At 38.1% G+C, this 20702-nt stretch overlaps 1 protein-coding gene across 3 annotated transcripts in view; it reads right to left on the bottom strand.

Moving 5' to 3' along the window:
- Window positions 1–3255: 3255 nt before the first annotated feature.
- Window positions 3256–20702, bottom strand: part of RAB3GAP1 (RAB3 GTPase activating protein catalytic subunit 1) — a gene marked incomplete at its 5' end in the record, with an annotated part of 125587 nt that continues 108140 nt past the window's right edge. For 2 of the 3 annotated variants that reach the window (XM_082840627.1, XM_082840628.1), the window contains 5 exons: window positions 3256–4661; window positions 7902–8004; window positions 9517–9632; window positions 9749–9852; window positions 9950–10046. In XM_082840627.1, the coding sequence (XP_082696753.1) occupies window positions 4425–4661; window positions 7902–8004; window positions 9517–9632; window positions 9749–9852; window positions 9950–10046 (657 nt within the window). In that variant the 3' untranslated portion in view covers window positions 3256–4424. Of the gene's footprint in view, window positions 4662–7901; window positions 8005–9516; window positions 9633–9748; window positions 9853–9949; window positions 10047–20702 lie in introns of those variants that run through there. The other variant, XR_014326259.1, reaches the window with a different exon arrangement.

Raw genomic sequence — 20702 nt, 5'->3', positions numbered from 1 at the left:
ACATGGCTTCTGGCAGGAGCCCCCATTCCTCAGGATGTGGGCCTCTCCCTAGGGTCGTTTGCAACCTGGCAGTTGACTTCCCCCAGAGTGAGTGATCCGAGAGAGAAAGCCACTCTGAGACGCATGTCTTTCCTAACCTAATCTTGGGAGTGACACACCAACACTTTTTCCGTGTTCTTTTCACCACAAAGCCCAGCTCTGGTACAATTTTGGGGTGGAGACTACACAAGGGTGTGAATCCCAGGAGGGAGGAGGCGGGGAGCCACCGTGGCCACCCCAGACGCTGGCTCCCCCAGGTAGATCTAATTGTTAGCTCAGAGTTAGCAAGTCCTAACTCCAAATCTTTATTCGCATCCTCCCCGCAAACCTGCTCTCCCCTCAGCCTTCCCCTTCTCAGTATGTGACAGCATCACTCAGTTACTCAGGCCCCAAACTTCCAGCTCACCCTCGACTCTTTCTCATACCCTCAGTAATTCCGTCAGCATATTCTGTGCATTCTGCTTCCAAAAGGTGAACCAAATCTGATCACCTTTTACCCCCTCCGCTACCACTCCAGTGCAAACCATCAACACTCCTAGTTTCACTGCTTGCACCCCTGCCTCTGCAGTGTATTCTCCACACAGCAGCCAGAGTGAAGAGTTTCCAAATGTCAGATCATGACACCATGCCCCACCCGCCCGCCCCCTTCAAAATTCTCCACTGGCTTTCCCTTTCAATCAAGAAAACAAATCCCAACTCCTAATGTTTAGTGTGATCTGGTCTTTGCACCTTTGCCCAACTTTCATTTCTTCATCCTTTTCCCTCCCCTACTCTACTCCCTGGCCACTCTGGCCTTTTCTCGGCGCCTCCGACATACCACGTTTACTCATACCTCTGCCTTTTTCTATCCCGTCTGGGGTCATCTCCCAGGCGCCCACAAGGCCAGCTCCCTCACTTCATTCAGGTCTCTGTTCAATGTCACTGCTTCACAGGCCTTCCTTTATCACCTGTCCATAAACCACTATCCCCCCACTCAGGTAATTTGATCATACTTATCCCTTGATGTAAACGCCATTGAGGGCCTTTTACCTGTCCTGTTCACTGCTGTATCCCCATCGCCTAGGACAGTACCTGGCACATAGCTGGCACTCAATAAACGTCTGCTGAACTAATGAATGGAATATAAAAATAAATGCTTAGAGAGTTTTAAAAATCCCATCCTGAAGAAAAATCTGGATTACTATGGTGGTATAGGGACACATAAAGTGGGAGGGCCCACGTGAGGACACTTCCTGTTGGTTCCACAAGCACTTGTCAGGCTCTCTGCAACATGTTACAAAGCACAAAGGAGGGGGAAAAAGCCACTGATGATATAATTGCTACTTTCCAATTTAGTACCAGATCTAGGACGTGTAAATACTTCTTAGCCTCTCCAATCCATTTAGAGAGGTGGGTCTAAAACCCACCACATCACACCCTTGCTTCAAACTCTTGACTCACCAGTGCCCCAAAGACACGGCCCTAACTTCTTGCTGTGGTTTACCCAGAACTTCCTCATCTCACCTCAGTGACCTCACCATCTTCACATCTTCCCTCTTTCTACTCTGGGTACCTCACCCAGCCAAACTGAAATGCTGGCTATTCTCCAAAGATACATTTTCCTTTGCTCCTGAGTTTTCTGCACATTCTGTGTTCTCTACCCATAACAATCTTCCTACGCCCTCCTGTATCGGTTCATTTTTGCAGCATAAAAGACCACGCCAACTCTCTCTTCCTTCTGCAGGCTTCTTTGCATGTCTCACAGTTCCCAGGAGGAAGAGAAGGCAAACCTCAACGTGCAAATACTTTTCAAGTCTCTGCCTGTGTCACGCTTGCTAACACCCCATTGACCAAAGAAAGACACGGCAAAGTCCAGAATGAAGGGCTGGAAAGATAAAGTCCACTTCATGGGAGCAGCGGCACAATCACAATTAGGGCAAGCGTACAGGGACGGGGAAATAATTGTAGTTCTTCTTTGCAAGCAATTTTCCATACTTCCCACCTCAGCTCCTACTTAGAAATCATCTCCTCTAGAAAGATTTCCCTGATCCCTAAAGCCTGACTGAAAAACCTCTCCCATAACCCCTCATATTCACTATTTTTAAAAACACAAATTTATTTATTTTTGGCTGTGTTGAGTCTTCGCTGCTGCGCGCGGGCTCTCTAGCTGTGGCAAGCGGGGACTACTTTGTTGTGGTGCGCGGGCTTCTCATTGCAGTGGCTTCTCTTTGCTGCAGAGCACGGGCTCTAGGCAAACGGGCTCAGTAGTTGCGGCATGCGGGCTGTAGAGCGCAGGCTCAGTAGCTGTGGTGCACAGGCTTAGCTGCTCCGCAGCATGTGGGATCTTCCCGGACCAGGGCTCCAACCCATCTCCCCTGCGTTGGCAGGCGGCTTCTTAACCACTGCACCACCAGGGAAGTCCTCTATTCACTATTACTGCATGTATTAGTCTCCACTACCAACAAATGAATGAATTACTAAATAAACATTGGACCTCTAGTTCATACCGTCGAGTTGACTGCAGTCTCCGTTTTATAGCAATGTTACCTCAGTCTTCCCTACCTGATGGGAAGGTCACTGAAAGGAGGGAGTATGTTCGGTTTCTGTTTTACCTTAATTGCCTAGTACAGTACCTGATACGAAGTAGATACTTTAAAATATCTTAAAATCAACAAACACATTAACTATAATAAAAGTAAAATGGGATAATGTCATTAAAAAAGGCACAAAGTGTTCCTGAGATACCTGCAAGACTCAGCAGGCTGCAAATATTCAGGAAAATCTGAGACAGCATAAAACTAATTGAAAGAAGAACAAAATGCCCACTGGAGGGGAGAAAAGAAGAGAAAATTAGCCAGAGAAAGCAACACCTTCCCTTTTATTAGATTCACAACGCCTTTTTAAAGTCCAACTTCTCTTTGAAAAATGTTTTTTTGTTATTAACTTCCTCATTAGAAAGCAGACAAACGCTGTCCTTGAAAGGTATGTTTCTCCTTGGTACTGCGCTCAGTCCTCGGGCTGCACTGTGTGGTTTACCAGCAGCAGTCAAATCCAGCATCTCAGAGAAGAGTGCTGTGAAGGCCAGGAGGTAATCAGCTAGAGCCTCCTATACTACATACATACATACATACATATATATATATATATATATATATATATATATATATGCATATATATACATATATGTACACACATATTTACATTTTTTTAACGAAAATAATATAACATAGGGTTTACAGAGCTCTATTAATTCTTTAAAGTTACATAGGCAAGGTCTATGCTTCAGTATAATCATTTTTTACTTTGGATTAAAGTGGGAATTTTAGCCCTAAAAATAGATTTAAGATTACCGAACAGAGGCCATATAGCAACACAGACTTGATAAATCTTGATCGTCATATAACTAGAAATATGTTGTTGTTATCCTTATGCTGGGTGCTACACATCCCCCATCAATTATCTTCATTTTAACTATAATACAAAAGCAAAATAGTTCACTGAAGTAATCTTCTATTCATTACATTAGCACATATGCCAAATTATACTAACTGCACGATAATCTCTACGTTCAGAGGCTATATTTTTAGCGTGTGCTCGTCTCTGCTTCATTAAATACTGCAAGCAACCACAAAAAAAGGAATGCATGTTGTACAGCAAGAGAGAGAACAATGATCTGCAGGGTGATATCTTCCAGGGCAACCAAAGACAAAACAAGTCAGAGAAACAAACCTTACGAGAGATATAAAACTAATTTGCAGTGACATTTAATATATAGTTTTTTTATCGGAAGGAATACATTTAAGTCACAGTTACATGGAAAAACACATAGACTGTGAAATTCCAGGCTTTCTCCTAGAATATTCAAAATGCTCATCGAAAGTCAATTAGTACAGTAAAGATGGCCAGCAGGTGACTGAATAAACAGAATGTCATTTAGTATTTTAAAAACAGATTCTGGGAGTAGAAGCTACCACCAAAATATCCAGAAATCTGAGTTAACTGGTACTCTACTTTGCATACTTGATACTAATAAATATAATAGGTGTTTACAGAGACTATGAATGCAGGGCAATAGCCTAAGGGATAGTCATGGAAAAGAAGAAATGAACACAATCCTGCTGGAGGGAGTACACAGACCTCCTGCTGTTGTTCTGGTCCCCCCCATCCCCCAAACAACAAGGGCCATCTCTTTGGGAAAGAAATCTTTCAATAGCTGAAGCCCATTCCTCTGTCCCCACAAGACCCTAGACAGCCCAGTGGAAAGTCTCAGATGCTGGTATGATTCTTGATCACCAAACTGGACAGGTCCTCTTCATGGCCTCTCAGGTTCTGACTGGCACAACCTCCTTCCCACAGAAGGGGTTAGCACTGTCTGTGAAGCCACAAATGAGGGAACTCTAGAAGGATTAGAAGAAGGAGGTATCTGATGAAAAGGCACCTGCAAGCCTGAAATCCTCTTTGGTGAGGACACTGTACATGCGCTGAGGCAGAGCCCGGGAGTAGGGAGCGGGGCGGGGCACGGTCGTGCGCAAAATGAGCTCCCGGCCCGCAGCGGGTGGGAAGTCTGCCGCCAGGTTCTGCCTCTTCTCTTCTGGGGGGACCATCCTCTTCAGATCCTCCTCCGGCGGAGCCATGGCTGCAGCCTTGAAGAGAATCACATGCTAGTTCAAGAGCAGGCCGAATGCTAAACTCAGATCATTTTGAAGGACAGCTGAATAAGCATGATAAATACATTAAAATGTTCTACATTACTCAGTAATGCAGTCAGTTATGTTATGATTGCTCAAAAATCACAACACAGAAAATGCAAGAAGCTTGAAACACTGCATGAGCAGCCAGAGATTACAAATAAACTGGTGACACAGACAGAAGATAATGACTGCCAGGCAATCTGCTTTGGAAAGTGAGGGCCATATTCAGACATCTGATGAAGAGGGACAATGGAGCTGTTCTGGTTTCTATACATTTCTTCTAGCAATGACCCAAGTCCAAGTCTGATGTCCTCAGTCCAGTAAGGAAATGCTGCTCTCCAGAGTCTGGAAAGATGATTTTTTTACCGATTCTTTCAATTCTTTTTAAGGTTCATTTGTCAAATTAAAACTGAGGACACTGGTTTTGTTTGCTGGGTGGGTGACTAATGTAACGCGGAAGTGACAGAGGTCCATGAAATGTAGCAGTGGCCACAAGAGAAGTTCTCAATATTAAAGGCATCTATTTTTTCATTATAATTGAATAAAATACGTATTCAACTACAGCTTTCATTTTAACTCTGATCACTATGTTTCTTTCACAATACCATCAATTTGGAAAAAAATACTTGCTTTGGCAATGGAAATATGAAATCATGTTATGCTAAACACCAGCAAGAAAGGTATGCCAAACCCAGACTGCTAAAGAGGTGGTTGGTTAGTCTTAATGACCTTATGAAGTTAGAGGGATGGGAAGGAACAAGGAACTATGAGGGACAAAGGCTATTTTGTTACCTCATCAGAAGATTCAGTCAGCTTGAGAAAGGGTGAGAAAAGAAACAGTGATGAAAGGGAAACAAGCAAGATGGTTTAAAAAGAGCTAGACGAGAGACTGCAAGATTATTTCAGAGACAGCATGCACTACATTAAGGAACATGATCCTATCAAAAGAATATCAAGACAAAAACACACCACATACAACACACCTAGCCGTCCAACTGAGCAGACAAACCTCACTACTCATGCATCTGATGGCTAAAGAGGCAACGTACAGAGTGTCACTTAATGGGGAAATGATTCAGCAAAAATCTAGCTCTTTTCCCAAAGATTAAGATACTAAAAAAAGTACTCATGTCTTGAAAAATAGATAACCCAATGAATTTAAGACTAGATGTCTGACTTATTCAATTTAGAAAGACTAAGGCAAAATCCAATCAGTGGTCTGTTTGCTGAATTCCATTTAAATATGGATATACCACTGACAAAATCATGATGAAAGTTTATTAAAATGTAAGATTTTAAGGAAAAGTTCTAAATATGTAAAATTACTGTAGGCTATAAAATATTTTCAGTGAAATTTTATAACTTTAAAAAAGTTAACATCTTGATTTAATAGAATTGATATAAAGTATCAATTATGAAAAATTATGTGAATAAATTTGAATGGTTTCTATTAATTAGCCAGATATTTAAAAGGTGAGTTTAAAAATGTACCAACCAGGTGCTTGTTATATGGATTACAGTCTGCCAATTCCCTAAAAACATTCACTTCTTATATTTACTAATGCAGAAAGATAATTACATTGAGCGGAAAGTAAGAACAAAGTAAACTATGTAATATAATCCTATTTTGTAAAATTTACATATATTTGTATATACTAGATGTTAAATGTTGACAGTGATCACCAGTGGGTAGTGAGATTAATGTGATTCATTTTTCAGTGTCATTAATTTTTCTTTATAATTCTCTGTATTATCCAAATTTTTACAGTAAGACTTTACTTACAGTCTCAGGGAAAAAGCTTATTTCCATATTGGGGAAAATAATTTTGCTTACGTATTTAGAACAATGAGAGTGTTCTACTCTCAGCATTAAAAATATTTTATAAATACTTCAGATTTTAAATTGTCGTAACACACAGGTTTTAAAAAATGAAAGAATTTTTGCAGTATAAGGAAAATTCATATTGGTGTTAACAAGGAAATGTGCTTATAAGCGCTGGCTAGTAAACTGGCAAATATATCACAGGATGTGAAAACAGACTTGGTTCTGGTTTCATGCCAGAGAGAAAAACAAAATAAATCAAAGTAAGCATCTATTGTTTCCTAGAACTTTAATTTGTAAGGAAATATTTGGTTTTTAACTTGAAATCCTTAAATTTAGCGGGCCACCCCATAAATAATCTCAGGTTTTAGTTCTTGCTAAAATTCCTATCAGTATATTTGGCTATGATTTTGAATATATTCAAATTCAATATATTCAAATTCATATATTCGATGCACTCCAGACCGACTCAAAGGAGACTATGAAGTTTTTATTCCATGTGTAAACCCACGAAAATTCTTTTTCTCATTTGACTGTGAGAATTATACCTTCAAAACTGGGCCATTCTAGTGTCATCACAGTGCTACATAAGGGGCACTCTGTATTTAGTACACTTCAAAATACTTTTATCATAATCTTTAATATTAATGAGTCCTGATGTGAGAATCACCTACGGAATACCAGCACCTCTTAACCAGTAAACAAGATCAGTACAGAGAGAATCAACCCAAAGTATAACTAATACCATCCTCATAAAAATCCAAATCGTAACAGTTTTAGAATGTCAGAGGTACTATACGATTTTTAAAATTTTTATCAGTAGAGCTAATGACCCAGGAAAGTTTTCAAATTGAGCTTTCTTTCTGTGCTGAAGACTGTTTTCCATAGTCCTAAAAATCTGAATCTTGCTTTTCCTTCTTAGGAACCCTCTGAAGTTAGATCTCTTCACCATTATAAGAATAGTTAGATTTACTAACTCCAAGCTAAGTTGTGAATCCATTGCAGTACATGGAGTTTAAAACTGGTAAAACTAAACTCTAATTTGAAAGTAGTAAACATTTTTTCCACAGCACAGCACTGGCCATTGCTAAACAAGTCCCTATCAGATTCGTTAACAAGGAATTTCAGGCCATTTTAACTTCTGAAATTTAGGTACTAAAATAAACTTATCATTTTATTTAAACATGTAAGAAAGCAGATGGATTTCAAAGACTAAAAAGTTACTGTTGAGAGTCATTATTTCTTCAGTGTTCGAATCCAATGCTGTCATTAGCAGCTGTAGAATCGGCCATGTGTGGGAATCAAAACAGTACCTTACTGAGCAGAGGCCTGGAGAGATCATGACACAGTCAATAAGGAATCTCACATACCCTCTGAGCATTCACAAACAGCTTGTGAATGATCCTGCCAGCGTGTCCTCTTCCTGCACCGACAACTAACACCTCAGGTTGCTCCAAAAGGCAACTCACAAACCTGGAAGAGAGAGGTAATGAAAGGATAGAAAACGAGCTGCTCAGTTCACACTGGGTCAATCCTCCCTGATTCATTTCGGGGACAAACCGTCAAAATGATACTGGCAAACCCTACACCAAGGCTGGAGTGGAAATTTTTTAACAGGACAGATCAACATTTGGAATTAAAATCGACTCAAATGACAATCTTACTGCCTTTCAACTGTTTTTGTAAATTTTTTTAAAAGCCCATCTCTGTCAAAGTGTAAGAAAAAATATGCAGTCTATTTCTTTCAGACTATAGAAGATGCTACACTAAATAAAAGATTTTTAAAAATATTTTTAACAACAAAAACCATGTTTAATTTATACAGCAAAGCAATGGTCCTTATTTCTTATTTTTGTTCTTTTAAGGTGTATGAGTGAGTGTGAGTGTGAGTGTGTGTGTGTGCATGTGCTTAAAATACATGTTTTGCTGGGCAAAGTCTCAATTGTAAGCTGTGCCATTATGTGCTGGAAACACTCTACTTCCAAGTATATCACAGACAACGTATGGTGGAGCTAAGAGAGTCGAAGGCACAGAGCCACCAACTCTGCACCACCTGCTCACTAACTCATACTGCTATCTTAGAAACAATTCCTGTGATTAGAGCATATTCTTCTCATTTAAGAGGAAGGAATTTTCAAGAGCAAAGAAGGCTGGGCAACAAAAAATATAATATTCAAACAAGACCTTGTTAAAAGCTATAGCAAATGCCTTGTCATATAATATTAATTATTTATCATCAATAATGCCATTTCTCATGGAAAGACTGATGAAAATTTTAGTTATAACAAATTCAAGCTGCTCAAGTAGCTAATTTGGAAACACTTTATCACTTATTGAAACAACATCGTCCTTTCAAGTACCTCAGGCAAAAAATGGACAGGGACCCACAGTGACAGGATCCCTTCGAAATGGTCCAAATCTTGGAAGGAGGAAAAGACTGACCCAATCATTTGCCTCATCATGGAGAGGCCATCTGGTCACTCTTTCAAAACACATTCACAAAGCACAGAAGGTATGCACATTTGCTACCACAAATCTGGTTCAGAAGATTTAGTAACTCTTTAGTAAATCTTGTGTAAAAACTAGGAATATTCAGCAGAAATAGTTTCAGAACACCTCTGCCTGTACTTAAGGAACAGTGAGAGTGGAAAGCAAAGCTCTGGGGCCCTGCAAGTAACAAAGAGTAAACAGCCAGTTCCTCCACAGGCAACTACTCCAAGAGCAAACAAGGACACTCCTAGAAAGAGAGACCTGGAAGCCTTCGTTCTAAAAGTGGGAGGAATGGAAACACGTGGCAAATACTCAAGAGATACAGGAGAGGTCAAATCCTATGATAAACAAATATTTCTCTGTCTCTAGCCAATGCTTGTTACAAAAAATAGAGGAACACTACAAAAGATTCTCAATATTTTACAAAAATTTTCTAAAGAGAGTAGTGGCTTTTCCTATTTGCAGATAAAAATGAGTTAATCAGATACCAATTACCTTTCAAGATCTTCCTTTTCCTCCTCTTGTTCACATTTCTCAGTTCCAAACTTGGCTTTCAGTGAGCGGGCTCTAGCAATTATAGCTTCTACATTAGTAATTTGATGGATGATTTCCTAACAGTGCGAAAGGGGAGAGGCATACATTGGAAGACAGCAAAAAGCCTTTAAAAAATGTATCTTTAAAATAATTATTGCCAACTGGGGAGAACACTTGGAAAGATCAGACTTACTTCCAATTTCTTGTCTTCTGGACTGGGGAAGTGCAAAACTTTACTGGAATGAGATATTATTTGCTTTATAATCTTCTTAACTGAAGAAATGTTTTCCAGACTTTCTATTTTTAAAAATATCAAAGCCATCATTAGATAAGTTAGGCAAAATCTACTTTTATTTTGGAAATGAACTAATGACTAATCAAATAAGACATTTACCTTCCTCCTTTACCTTGAGTACAGCTGCATGAATTACACAAGGTAACAGGTGCCTAGCAAGGTCTGCAGGTTTCTGTACTGCCAGATAGTGCAGCACCTGCAGGAGACATGAAGTTAGATAACTGATCAATGCAGTTGTCAAAGAATAAAGCAGCCATTTATTGGGTCGGCCAAAAGGTTCGTTCACTTTTTTCCGTGAGATGGCTCTAGCAGCAACTTAGTTTTCTTTAACTTCATTCGAAATAATTTTGTTAGATCGTATGTGACAGCTGTCATATCAGTGTGCATTTAAAAAAAGACTTAGCACAACTGGTGGATTTTTGTGTAGCCATTTTAATATTGAAGATGGAAGAAAAAAGGCAACATTTTTGGCATATTATGCTTTATTTCAAGAAAGGTAAAAACGCAACTGAAATGCAAAAAAAAGATTTGTGCAGTGTATGGAGAAGGTGCTGTGACTGATCAAACACGTCAAAAGTGGTTTGAGATGTTTCGTGTTGGAGATTTCCTGTTAGATGATGCTCCACGCTCGGGAAGACCAGTTGAAGTTGATAGGGATCAAACTGAGACATTGAGAACAATCAACGTTATACCACGCGGGAGATAGATGACATACTCAAAACATCCAAATCGAGCATTGAAAATTTGCACCAGCTTGGTTATGTGATGTTTGGGTTCCACATAAGTTAAGCGAACAAAACCTTCTTGACCATATTTCTGCGTGCAATTCTCTACTTAAATGTAATGAAAACGTTCCGGGTTTGTTTTTGTTTGTTTGTTTATTTATTTATTTATGGCTGCATTGGGTCTTCGTTGCTGCACGCAGGCTTTCTCTACTTATGGCGAACGGGAGCTACTCTTTGTTGCGGTGCACGGGCTCTAGTTGTGGCACATGGGCTCAGTAGTTGTGGCTTGTCGGCTCAAGCGCAGGCTCAGTAGTCGTGGCAAACGGGCTTAGTTGCTCCGTGGCATGTGGGATCTTCCCAGGCTCGAACCCGTGTCCCCTGCACTGGCAGGCAGATTCTTAACCACTGCACCACCAGGGAAGTCCCAAACGTTCCATTTTTAAAACAGACTGTGATAGGCAATGAAACAATACGACAATGTGGAATGGAAGAGATCGTGGAGCAAGTGAAATGAACCACCACCAACCACAACAAAGGCTGGTCTTCATGCAAAGAAGGTGATGTTGTGTATATGGTGGGATTGGAAGGGAGTCCTCTATTATGAGCTCCTTCCAGAAAACCAAATGATTAATTCCAACAAATACTGCTCCCAATCAGACCAACTGAAAGCAGCACTCAATGAAAAGTATCCAGAATTAGTCAACAGTAAATGCATAATCTTCCATGAGGATAATGCAAGACCACATGTTTCTTTGATGATGAAACAAAAACAGTTACAGCTTGGCTGGGAAGTTCTGATTCACTGGTTGTATTCACCAGACATTGCACCTTTGGATTTCCATTTATCTCGGTCTTTACAAAATTCTCTAAATGGAAAAAATTTCAATTCCCTGAAAGACTGTAAAAGGCACCTGGAACAGTTCTTTGCTCAAAAAGATAAACCGAAGGCACTTTTTGGCCAACCCGATGAAAGAGTACCACTGAACTCACATCTGTAACAAGGGTAGAGATGAGCTCTCTTCTCTTCTCTTCTCTTAGTACCTACCGCTGCTCAGTCAGGTAAGTAGCTGCTACTCCCAAAGGTAAGAATAATGTTACTGAAATCATCTAAGAACTTCAGTCCTTAATAATGGTGAATACTCTCATAATTTTTTTTTCCTACTTCCATATGTGATACATGCAGATTAGGAAAATACAAAGAAAATTAAAACCACCTGAAAATTATACCACCTAGAAATAATAATTGTTAGTGGTGGAGCATTTTCATTCCAGGATATTTTTAAGATTTTGAATATACATAATATATTAAGTGAACTAATATTAAGTATGTAAAATACTGTTTTGTAACCTGCGTTCCTCAGTTAAGATTTCTAAACATTGCTAGTGACCTTCCTCTAAATTTTTTGGTTTTATTTTCTAAAATGCAAATTGTTTTATTATTTTTCTGATTAAAAAAAACACACAGAAAAGTATGTATAACACTTGGACCCTACCTTTAAGCTCTTTATTCAACAGCAGTAAAGACAAAAGAAATATAATCTCAAAATATGAGCCTGGCTGATAAATGCTCACAGATCTCAAAAGTACATAAGTAAATACAAAGAAGTATAATGCAAAAGTTTTCTAGAAATCCTACTTCCTAAGGAACAACAGTTTTGTGTTTTTCTTCTCAGACTTATTTCTATAAACACAAAGATACAGATGCATATGCAATTTCTTAACAAAAACTCATACACAATTTCATAACTTGCTTTGCTCATTTAATGATTTATGGTTTAAAATTATTTGCCTTGGAGGGTTTTGCGTTTTGAAACGTTTTTAAAATTTAAAAACTTTTTAAAAATACACATACCCAGAGTATTTTATAAATACAGGAAACACAAACACTCGTTTATACACCAACGAGCTTAAGAAACAGATCACCAGTACTTTCCAAGTCCCCCTTGTGCCCTCCCTTCTTTCGTTTTTCTTCATAGCTGTCTCACATATGTACGTAGCCCTAAACAATGTGTTGCTTAGTTTTGTCTGGTTTTAATTCTTTGTATAAATGGATTGCTTCTGGTTATGCTCCTCAGTGACTTGTTTTTCATTCAGCATTATTTCTGAGATGCATAGATGTTAATACTGATACATGCTCTAGTCTACTCATTTTCACTGCTGTATTAAAATGCCCCCCCCATTTTTTGGCTATTAAAATAATGTTCCTGTCACATTATTTCATGTTTGTGGTGCACATGTAGAGGAATTTCTTCAGGATATCTATCTATAAATAGACAATGCCAAAATTATTATTTTTCAAATACTGAAGTCATATTCCAAATTATTTTACCAAGTATTTGAACAGATTTACATTCTTATATAGAGTAATAATATGAGCTCCCACCGTTGAACATCCTTGTTAACACTATTCCAAATGCTGTTTTCCTTAACTCACAGAAAAACAAATTTCCAAGAATACAAAATATTTGTAAACCCTTTGCCTACATTGATTTGCTAACCTTTTACCTCATCTCTTTTATCACATGTATCTCTCCTCCTCTGTAGGTGCATAAAATATATACACACATACATTTTTTTCTGAATAATTTGAGATCAAGTTCCATATACGATGTCCCTTTAACTCCAAGTATCTGTGTGTATTTCCTAAAATTAAGAATGTAGTTAAACTAAATTAACACTGATCAAATACTTTTAATCTAAGCTATTATCCTTAGTACAACTTTGTCAATTGACTGAATAATGTCTTTTATAACCTTTTCCCACCACCATACGGGATCCAGTTAAAGATCATGCATTGGCTTTAGTTATCACACCTCTCTAATCTCAATGAATCTGGAAGTTTTCCAGTATGTCTTTTATAACACTGACATTTTGAGTATAGTCATCCTCCCTTTTTTGGTGAACTAAATTCCATACTTTATTTCTATTTCCTTAGTTTTAAGGAATTGAGATATAATTTACATACCATAAAATTCACCACTTTAAAATGTACATTTCAGTGGTTTTTAGCATATTTGCAAGGTTATGCAACTATCACCACTATCTAAGTCCAGAAAATTTTCATTACCCCAAAAAGAAACCCAGTGGCCAAAAGCAGTCACTACTCCCAATCCCCCAGCAACTACTAAACTAACTTTCCTTCGCCATGGACTTGGCTATTCTGGATAATCCATGTAAGTGGAACCATGTAATATGTGGCCTTCTGTTTCTGGCTTCTTTCACTCAGCATAATGCTTTCAAGGTTCATCTGTGTTACAACATATATCAGAACTCCATTTTTATGGCTGAGTTATATTCCATTGTGTGGATATACAACATTTTGCTTATGTATTCATCAGTTGATAGACATTTGGATTAGTTTCACTTTGGGGCTATTATGAATAATGAGGCTCTCAATATTTGTGTACAAAGTTTCCTTAGTTTTTATCTAATGTCCGTTTCCTATTCCAGGATCCCATCCAGGATATCACATTATATTTAGTAGTAATGTTTCTAGGCTCCCCTTGGATGTGACAGTTTCTCAGACTTTCTTGTTTTTACTGGCCTTAGACAGTTTTGAGGAATTCTAGTCTGGTATTTTGTAAAAAAGTCCCTCAATTATGACTTATTTGCTGTTTTTCTGATAATTAAACTGCAGTTATATGTTTTGGGGAGGAAGACCAAAGAGGTAGAGTGCCATTTTCATCATATCATACCAAGATGTGACTTATTATCCCTGTTGTCACCCTTGCTCACCTGGCTAAGGTGGTGTTTGTCAGGTTTCTGCACTGTACAGCTACTCATTTCCCCTACGCTGCACACTGTACTATAGAAGGACGTCACCGTGCACAGCCCACACTTATGGAGTGCAGAGGTATGCTCCATTTCCTTGATGGCAGAGTAGATTTAGAGTTCTTATGCATGGGAGATTTGTCTCTCCTCTCCAATTTATTCCATGATTTATTTTTATCACTATAGACTCAAGGATATTTATATTTTGATTATAATCCAATACTGTTTTATTTATTATTGCACAAATTGTTCCAGTGTTGGCCATTGGGTAATCTTTCAGTTGGTTCCTGTGTTTCTTTAATCTTCTCCCACAGTTGTGTGTTTTGTTTTTTTTTTTTTAGCTCTTTTTAAAACACAGTGTTTCTCATTTGGGGTTTCTCTAATGTTTCCTCATTATTAGATGCAGATTATGCACTCTTGGACCAAACAGTACATAAGTGATGTTGGACTCTTCAGATTATCACATCTCAATGCAGACAATCTGCCCCTTATTGGTGATATTCATTTTGATCATTCAGTCAAGGTACTGTCCCATTTCTCCAGTGCATACTTATTATTTATTCCCTTGCAATTCAGAAGTATAATCTGTAAAGAGCCACTTTAAAACCATGCAAGTACGACACTCTTTACCCAGATTTCCACCTAGACTTAATATCTATTGATGATTCTCACCTGAACCAGTTACTATAAATATGGTTGTAAAATGAAGTTTCCAACTCCAACGTATCCTCTATATTTATCATTCATCTTTGTGCTGAAATGCCCTCCCTTCTCTCCCATTTCTTTATTTATCTACATATTATCAATGTGGACCCATGGGTTATGATTTCTATCCAATGGTTTATAATTCATTACTGTCCTTATCTGGCACTCAAATTGTCCAGATTTGGCCAGTAAGAGCCCCTTCAACCTAGATACTTATGAAATGCCGCCATCTTTTTAAAAAGCACTTCCTTATTTTCTGGCAACACATGATCTTCCATACATCTTACACCTTCCCTGCCCCAATCCTGAAATCAGCCATTTCTCTGAAGAAAGCATGGTTCCTTTTAGTAAGGAATGTTCTAGAAATCAAAATATATGTGCTCACTGTTACCAGGATGTCACTGCTTCTAGATCCCTACAGAAGTGAGCTAGGAAATGTATGCTTATATATATACATATGTACATACCCACATACCTATCCGTATTTTAGAAACCTATGAGTCCATACCAATACCTCCAATTCCAATCACTGCCACTGGGTCTTCTTTGCCTTCCTCAATTCCACGTTTGCATCTCACTTCCACAATGAGAATTCTGGCTCCCAACAATACCAAATTACTCATTTGCTCAAACAATAATCCATCTACAAGTTTCAGAATTGCTTACCCATATCACTATAAAAACAAACCTAGAAAGTACGAGTTTAAGATTTGTTTCCTGTGGTCTCCCGCCACCCACCACACCTGAGGCTATACAGTCAAACATATCTTTTGTCCATTAATTACCTGAATTAGATTTCTTCCTCCCACTCCATCCCCCTTTCAGTGTAGATGTTATTTGTTTGAAATACAGCTAGTTTATCTCAGCTTGCTTTCAGTCTTAGGTTATTTCCCCTCTTTCTATTCTTCTTGATTTAAGTTTTGAATGTAGACCATTACATTTTTCCAGAGTCAAATGTATACAGAAAGCACACTCTTTTCTAAGTGTAACCCCTGCCCCCCATATTCCTCCCACTCTATCTTTCCCTCCCCCTCCAAACCTTCTGGGTAACTAATTTCAGTGTTTTCTGGTTTATCCTTACTGTCTTTTTGTAAACATAAATAGATATGTTTTCTTAATTGACGCCCCCCCCCCGTTTTTTTAAACACAAAATGAAGCTATACTCTTATACTTTATTTTTATACTCATTTATACTTTTCTTTACTATACTCCTTGATACTCTTTTATACTTTACTTTTATACACTTTTAATACTTCTCTCTTAAAAACATATCCTAGAAGCTGATTTCTATCAGTTAATAAAGGTTTTTCTCCTTTTTTCTTTTTTTTTTTTAAACCGCCACATAGTACTCAGTTATGTAGATGAACCACAGTTTATTCCACAAAGCTCCTAAGTTTGGGCATGTAGATAGTTTCCAGTATTTTGTAATTACAAGTAATGTAGCAATGAATAACTTAATGCATCTGTATTTTTGTTCTGTTGAAAATATTAGGGTAAATTCCTAGAAATGGGATTGCTTCTAGGTTAAAGGGTAAATGCATATGTAAATTTTGTTAAATACTGCCAAATTCCCCTCCACAGGGGCTTGGACCATCTAGCCTCTTACCAGTACTGTATGAGAGGGCCTGGTGCCTCATGGTCTCACTATTTATCAAGCTTTTGAATTTTTGCCAATCTGATTGTGAGAAATGGTTATCTCAGTACAGTTTTAATTTGCATTTCTCTTATCATGAATGAAGTTGAACATCTTTTGATAGGTTTAAGGGTAATTATCCTTTTCATGGTGAGTTCTCTACTCATATCTCCTGACCATTTTTCTATAGTATTTGGCCCTTTATCTGCAATACATATTCTCCCAGTTTACAAATATTTCTCTCAGTTTATCATTTGTCTTTTGAATTTACTTTTCTTTTTGTCATGCAAGAGGTTTTTTTTTTAAACAAATTCTATCAATCATATTTTTAACTGCATCTCAGTTTTGACTCCTTTCTCTAAATTCAGGTTACAGAGGGATTCACCCATGTTTTCTTCTAGTGCTCCTACAGCTTCATCTTCAGTCCATTCTTGTCTATGGTATATGAGAGAAAACTAATTTATCTTTTTCCAAAAGGTTATTGTTATCTCAAGACCATTTATTAAAAAGGCCATCTATACCCCAGTGATTGAGATGCCATCTTCATCATATACTAGATTTCCACATGTAGTTATGGACTTTTCCATTCTGTTTCACTGAGCTATTTATGCGCCAGTAGCACATTATTTAAATAGTGAGGCTTTGTACTGTGCTTTAAAATCTGGTTGGGTTAGTTGCCACCCTTTCCCTCCCTTCCCCCATAGCTCTTTCTTTTCAACCTGTTCTTAGCTATTCCTGCATGTGCTTTTTAAACAACAATTCACCCACTTAAAGTGTACAATTCAGTGGTTTTAGGTATATTTACAGAGTTGTACAACCAAAAACCACAATCAATTTTATAACATTTTCAGCACCCCAAAAAGAAATCCATTAACGTCTACTCTCCAAACCCCTGAGTCCTAACTTGCATTTTTTTTTTTTTTTTGCAGTACGCGGGCCTCTCACTGTTGTGGTCTCTCCCGCTGCGGAGCACAGGCTTCGGAAGCGCAGGCCCAGCGGCCATGGCTCACGGGCCCAGCCGCTCCGCAGCATGTGGGATCCTCCCGGACCGGGGCACGAACCCGTGTCCCCTGCATCGGCAGGCGGACTCTCAACCACTGTGCCACCAGGGAAGCCCCTAACTTGCATTTTTATTTCTCCATATGAACTTTAGTACCAACTCGTCTGGCTCCATAATAAAGCCTTTTAGTGTTTTTATTGGGATTGCACTAAATTTATAAATTGATTTAGGTAGAACTGACCTTAATGATACTGAGACTTCCTAACCAGGAACAAGGGTTATCTTTCTATTTGTTCAACTGTGTTTTTCAGGAGCGTTTTGTTTTCTTTATTCAGATTTCAAGGATTTCTTGTTAAAGTTTATTCCCAAGTATTTTAATGGCTTTTTTTCTTCTTATAGTGATAAGATAATGACATTTACATCTTCAGAATAGCTATTATTTGTGTACATGAGTGCTACTAGTTGTATATTAACTTTATATCCTGCTACCTTGCTGAATTCTTTTGCTTGAATTAGTTTTAACAATGATTCTTTAGATTTTTTCCAGTATACTGCCACATAATCTGCAAAGTTTTTTTCTTTTTAGCTCCTATGCCTCTGCTTCATAATGATACAATTTTCTTAGACTTGTTAATCCAGTCAATTATACTGTATAAATAGCGTTCCAAATAATCACCCTTGCATTCAATCAACATGTGTTATTTTCTTAAAGTGACAATAGAGTCTGTTCACTTAGCATTTTTGCACTCAATTTCTTATTACTGGTCTGTAACTTTTTTTTTGTATGCTGTCTCTATCAGGTTTAGGTACATTGTTATAGTCACTTCATAAAAAGACTCTGGAAAATTTCCTTCAATTACTATGCATTGAAACAATTTGTGCAGCAGTGGAACTACATGGTCTCTCTATTCCCCTGTGAAACCATCTAGGCCTGGTGCTTTTTTACAGGGTTATTCCTTGATAACTGTCTCTATTTCTTCTTTGGAAACTGGTCTGTTTATATATACTTTGTCTTTACTGGGGTCAGTTTTGGTACACTGCATTTTCCTAAAAAATCATCCATTTCATCTCAGTTTTCAAATTTTCAGTATGTTTAAAAAAATACTTCCTCTGAATCAATAGTCATTTGCCCTTTTCATCATTTATTTTGCATATGCGTGCTTTTTTCCCTTTCTTTTGTGATTAAGGTAGCTAACGGCTTATCTACTTTGATTTTTTTTTAAACCAGATTAATTTGATCTATTTTTCTGTTCTCTACCTCACTGTTATCTGCATTTTATCTTTATGACTGCCCTTCCTTAATTTTCATCTGGTTTTACTTTGTTGTTCTTTTTCTAGGTTTTTGAGTTAGGAATTTATTAATCCAATAATTTTCATTCTTTTGCTTTTTTAAATAATTTTTTTAATAAATTTATTTTATTATTTATTTATTTATTTTTGGCTACATTGGGTCTTCGTTGCTGTGCGTGGGATTTCTCTAGTTGCAGCGTACAGGCTTCTCATTGTGGTGGCTTCTCTTGTTGCGGAGCACAGGCTCTAGGTGCACGGGCTTCAGTAATTGTGGCTCGCGGGCTCTAGAGCGCAGGCTCAGTAGTTGTGGCGCAGACTTAGTTGCTCCGCAGCATGTGGGATCTTCCCGGACCAGAGATTGAACCCGTGTCCCCTGCACCAGCAGGCGGATTCTTAACCACTGCACCACCTCTTTTGCTTTTTCTTGATGTAGGTATTTAGGGCTATGGATTTTCCTTTGATCGCTTCTTAAATATATCCTATAGGCTCTGTTAGGCAGTATTTTCATCATCATTATTTTTCAGGAATTCTATAGTTCCTCTTTGTATTTCCCCTTTCACCTAAGTGCTGTTTAAATTTCCAGTTGGAAGGCCTAGGGTTTTAAATTTTTAATTACTAGTTTTATTGCAGAGATCAGAGTATTGGTCTTATTGCCACTATGAAACCCACTGATGTTTTCTTTGTGCCCTAACATACTATCAGTTTTTTGTTTTTGTTTCTTTATATAAATTTTTTTTTCTTTCTTGGGGGGGCTGCATTGGGTCTTCGTTGCTGTGCACGGGCTTTCTCTAGTTGCAGTGAGCAGGGGCTACTCTTTGTTGTGGTGCATAGGCTTCTCACTGAGGTGGCTTCTCTTGTAGCGGAGCATGGGCTCTAGGTGCGCGGGCTTCAGTTGTTGTGGCCCACGGGCTCAGTAGTTGTGGCTCGCGGGCTCTAGAGCTCAGGCTCAGTAGTTGTGGCACACGGGCTTAGTTGCTCCGCGGCATGTGGTATCTTCCCAGACCAGGGCTTGAACCTGTGTCCCTTGCATTGGCAGGTGGATTCTTAACCACTGCGCCACCAGGGAAGTCCCTACTATCAGTTTTTGTGAATGTTCCATGTGTGCTTGAAAAGAAAGTACAGTTTCTATTATCAAGGTATAGTGTTTGAGATACATCTAAAAGATCAACCTTATTATCTTGTTTAGATCTTTTCTTAGGTTTACCTGTCTTGTATTGAGTGTGTTAAAAGTCCTGTTATTAGTGTGTTTTGATCTATTTCTTTTTGCATCTCCCATGGTTTCTGTTTTATACAAATGGTTACTGTGTTATCTAGTACATAAACATTAACAACTATATATCCTCATTGTGAAATATCACTTTTAGACTATAAAGCAGCCTTGTGTATCTCATTTAGTGCTTTTCTGCTTCAATTCTATTTTGTTTGGCATTAGGATTAAAACTCCTGCTTTCTTAATGTTTTCATTTACCTGGTAAATCTCTGTCCATTGTTTACTTTGTAGCCTTTCTGAAGGCTACAGGTTTAGGTACATTGTTATAGTTACTTCATAAAAAGAATAACAGAATGCCTTGTTGACAGCAGAGTTGGGTTTTATATGACTATCTTATACTGTAATTACTCTGCATGTGATATGATTTTTATTATGTGTGTTACTCTATTTGGTGTGTGTTCTTTGCTTCTGAATAATTTTTCCATTGTACTTAAGAAGGTTTATATTTTTATTCTAGT

The sequence above is a fragment of the Leucopleurus acutus genome (assembly GCF_964270905.1).
Source record: "Leucopleurus acutus genome assembly, chromosome: 6".
Lineage (NCBI taxonomy): Eukaryota > Metazoa > Chordata > Mammalia > Artiodactyla > Delphinidae > Leucopleurus > Leucopleurus acutus.
Note: the sequence above shows the minus strand (reverse complement) of the source record. Positions and strands in the feature narration are given on the sequence as shown.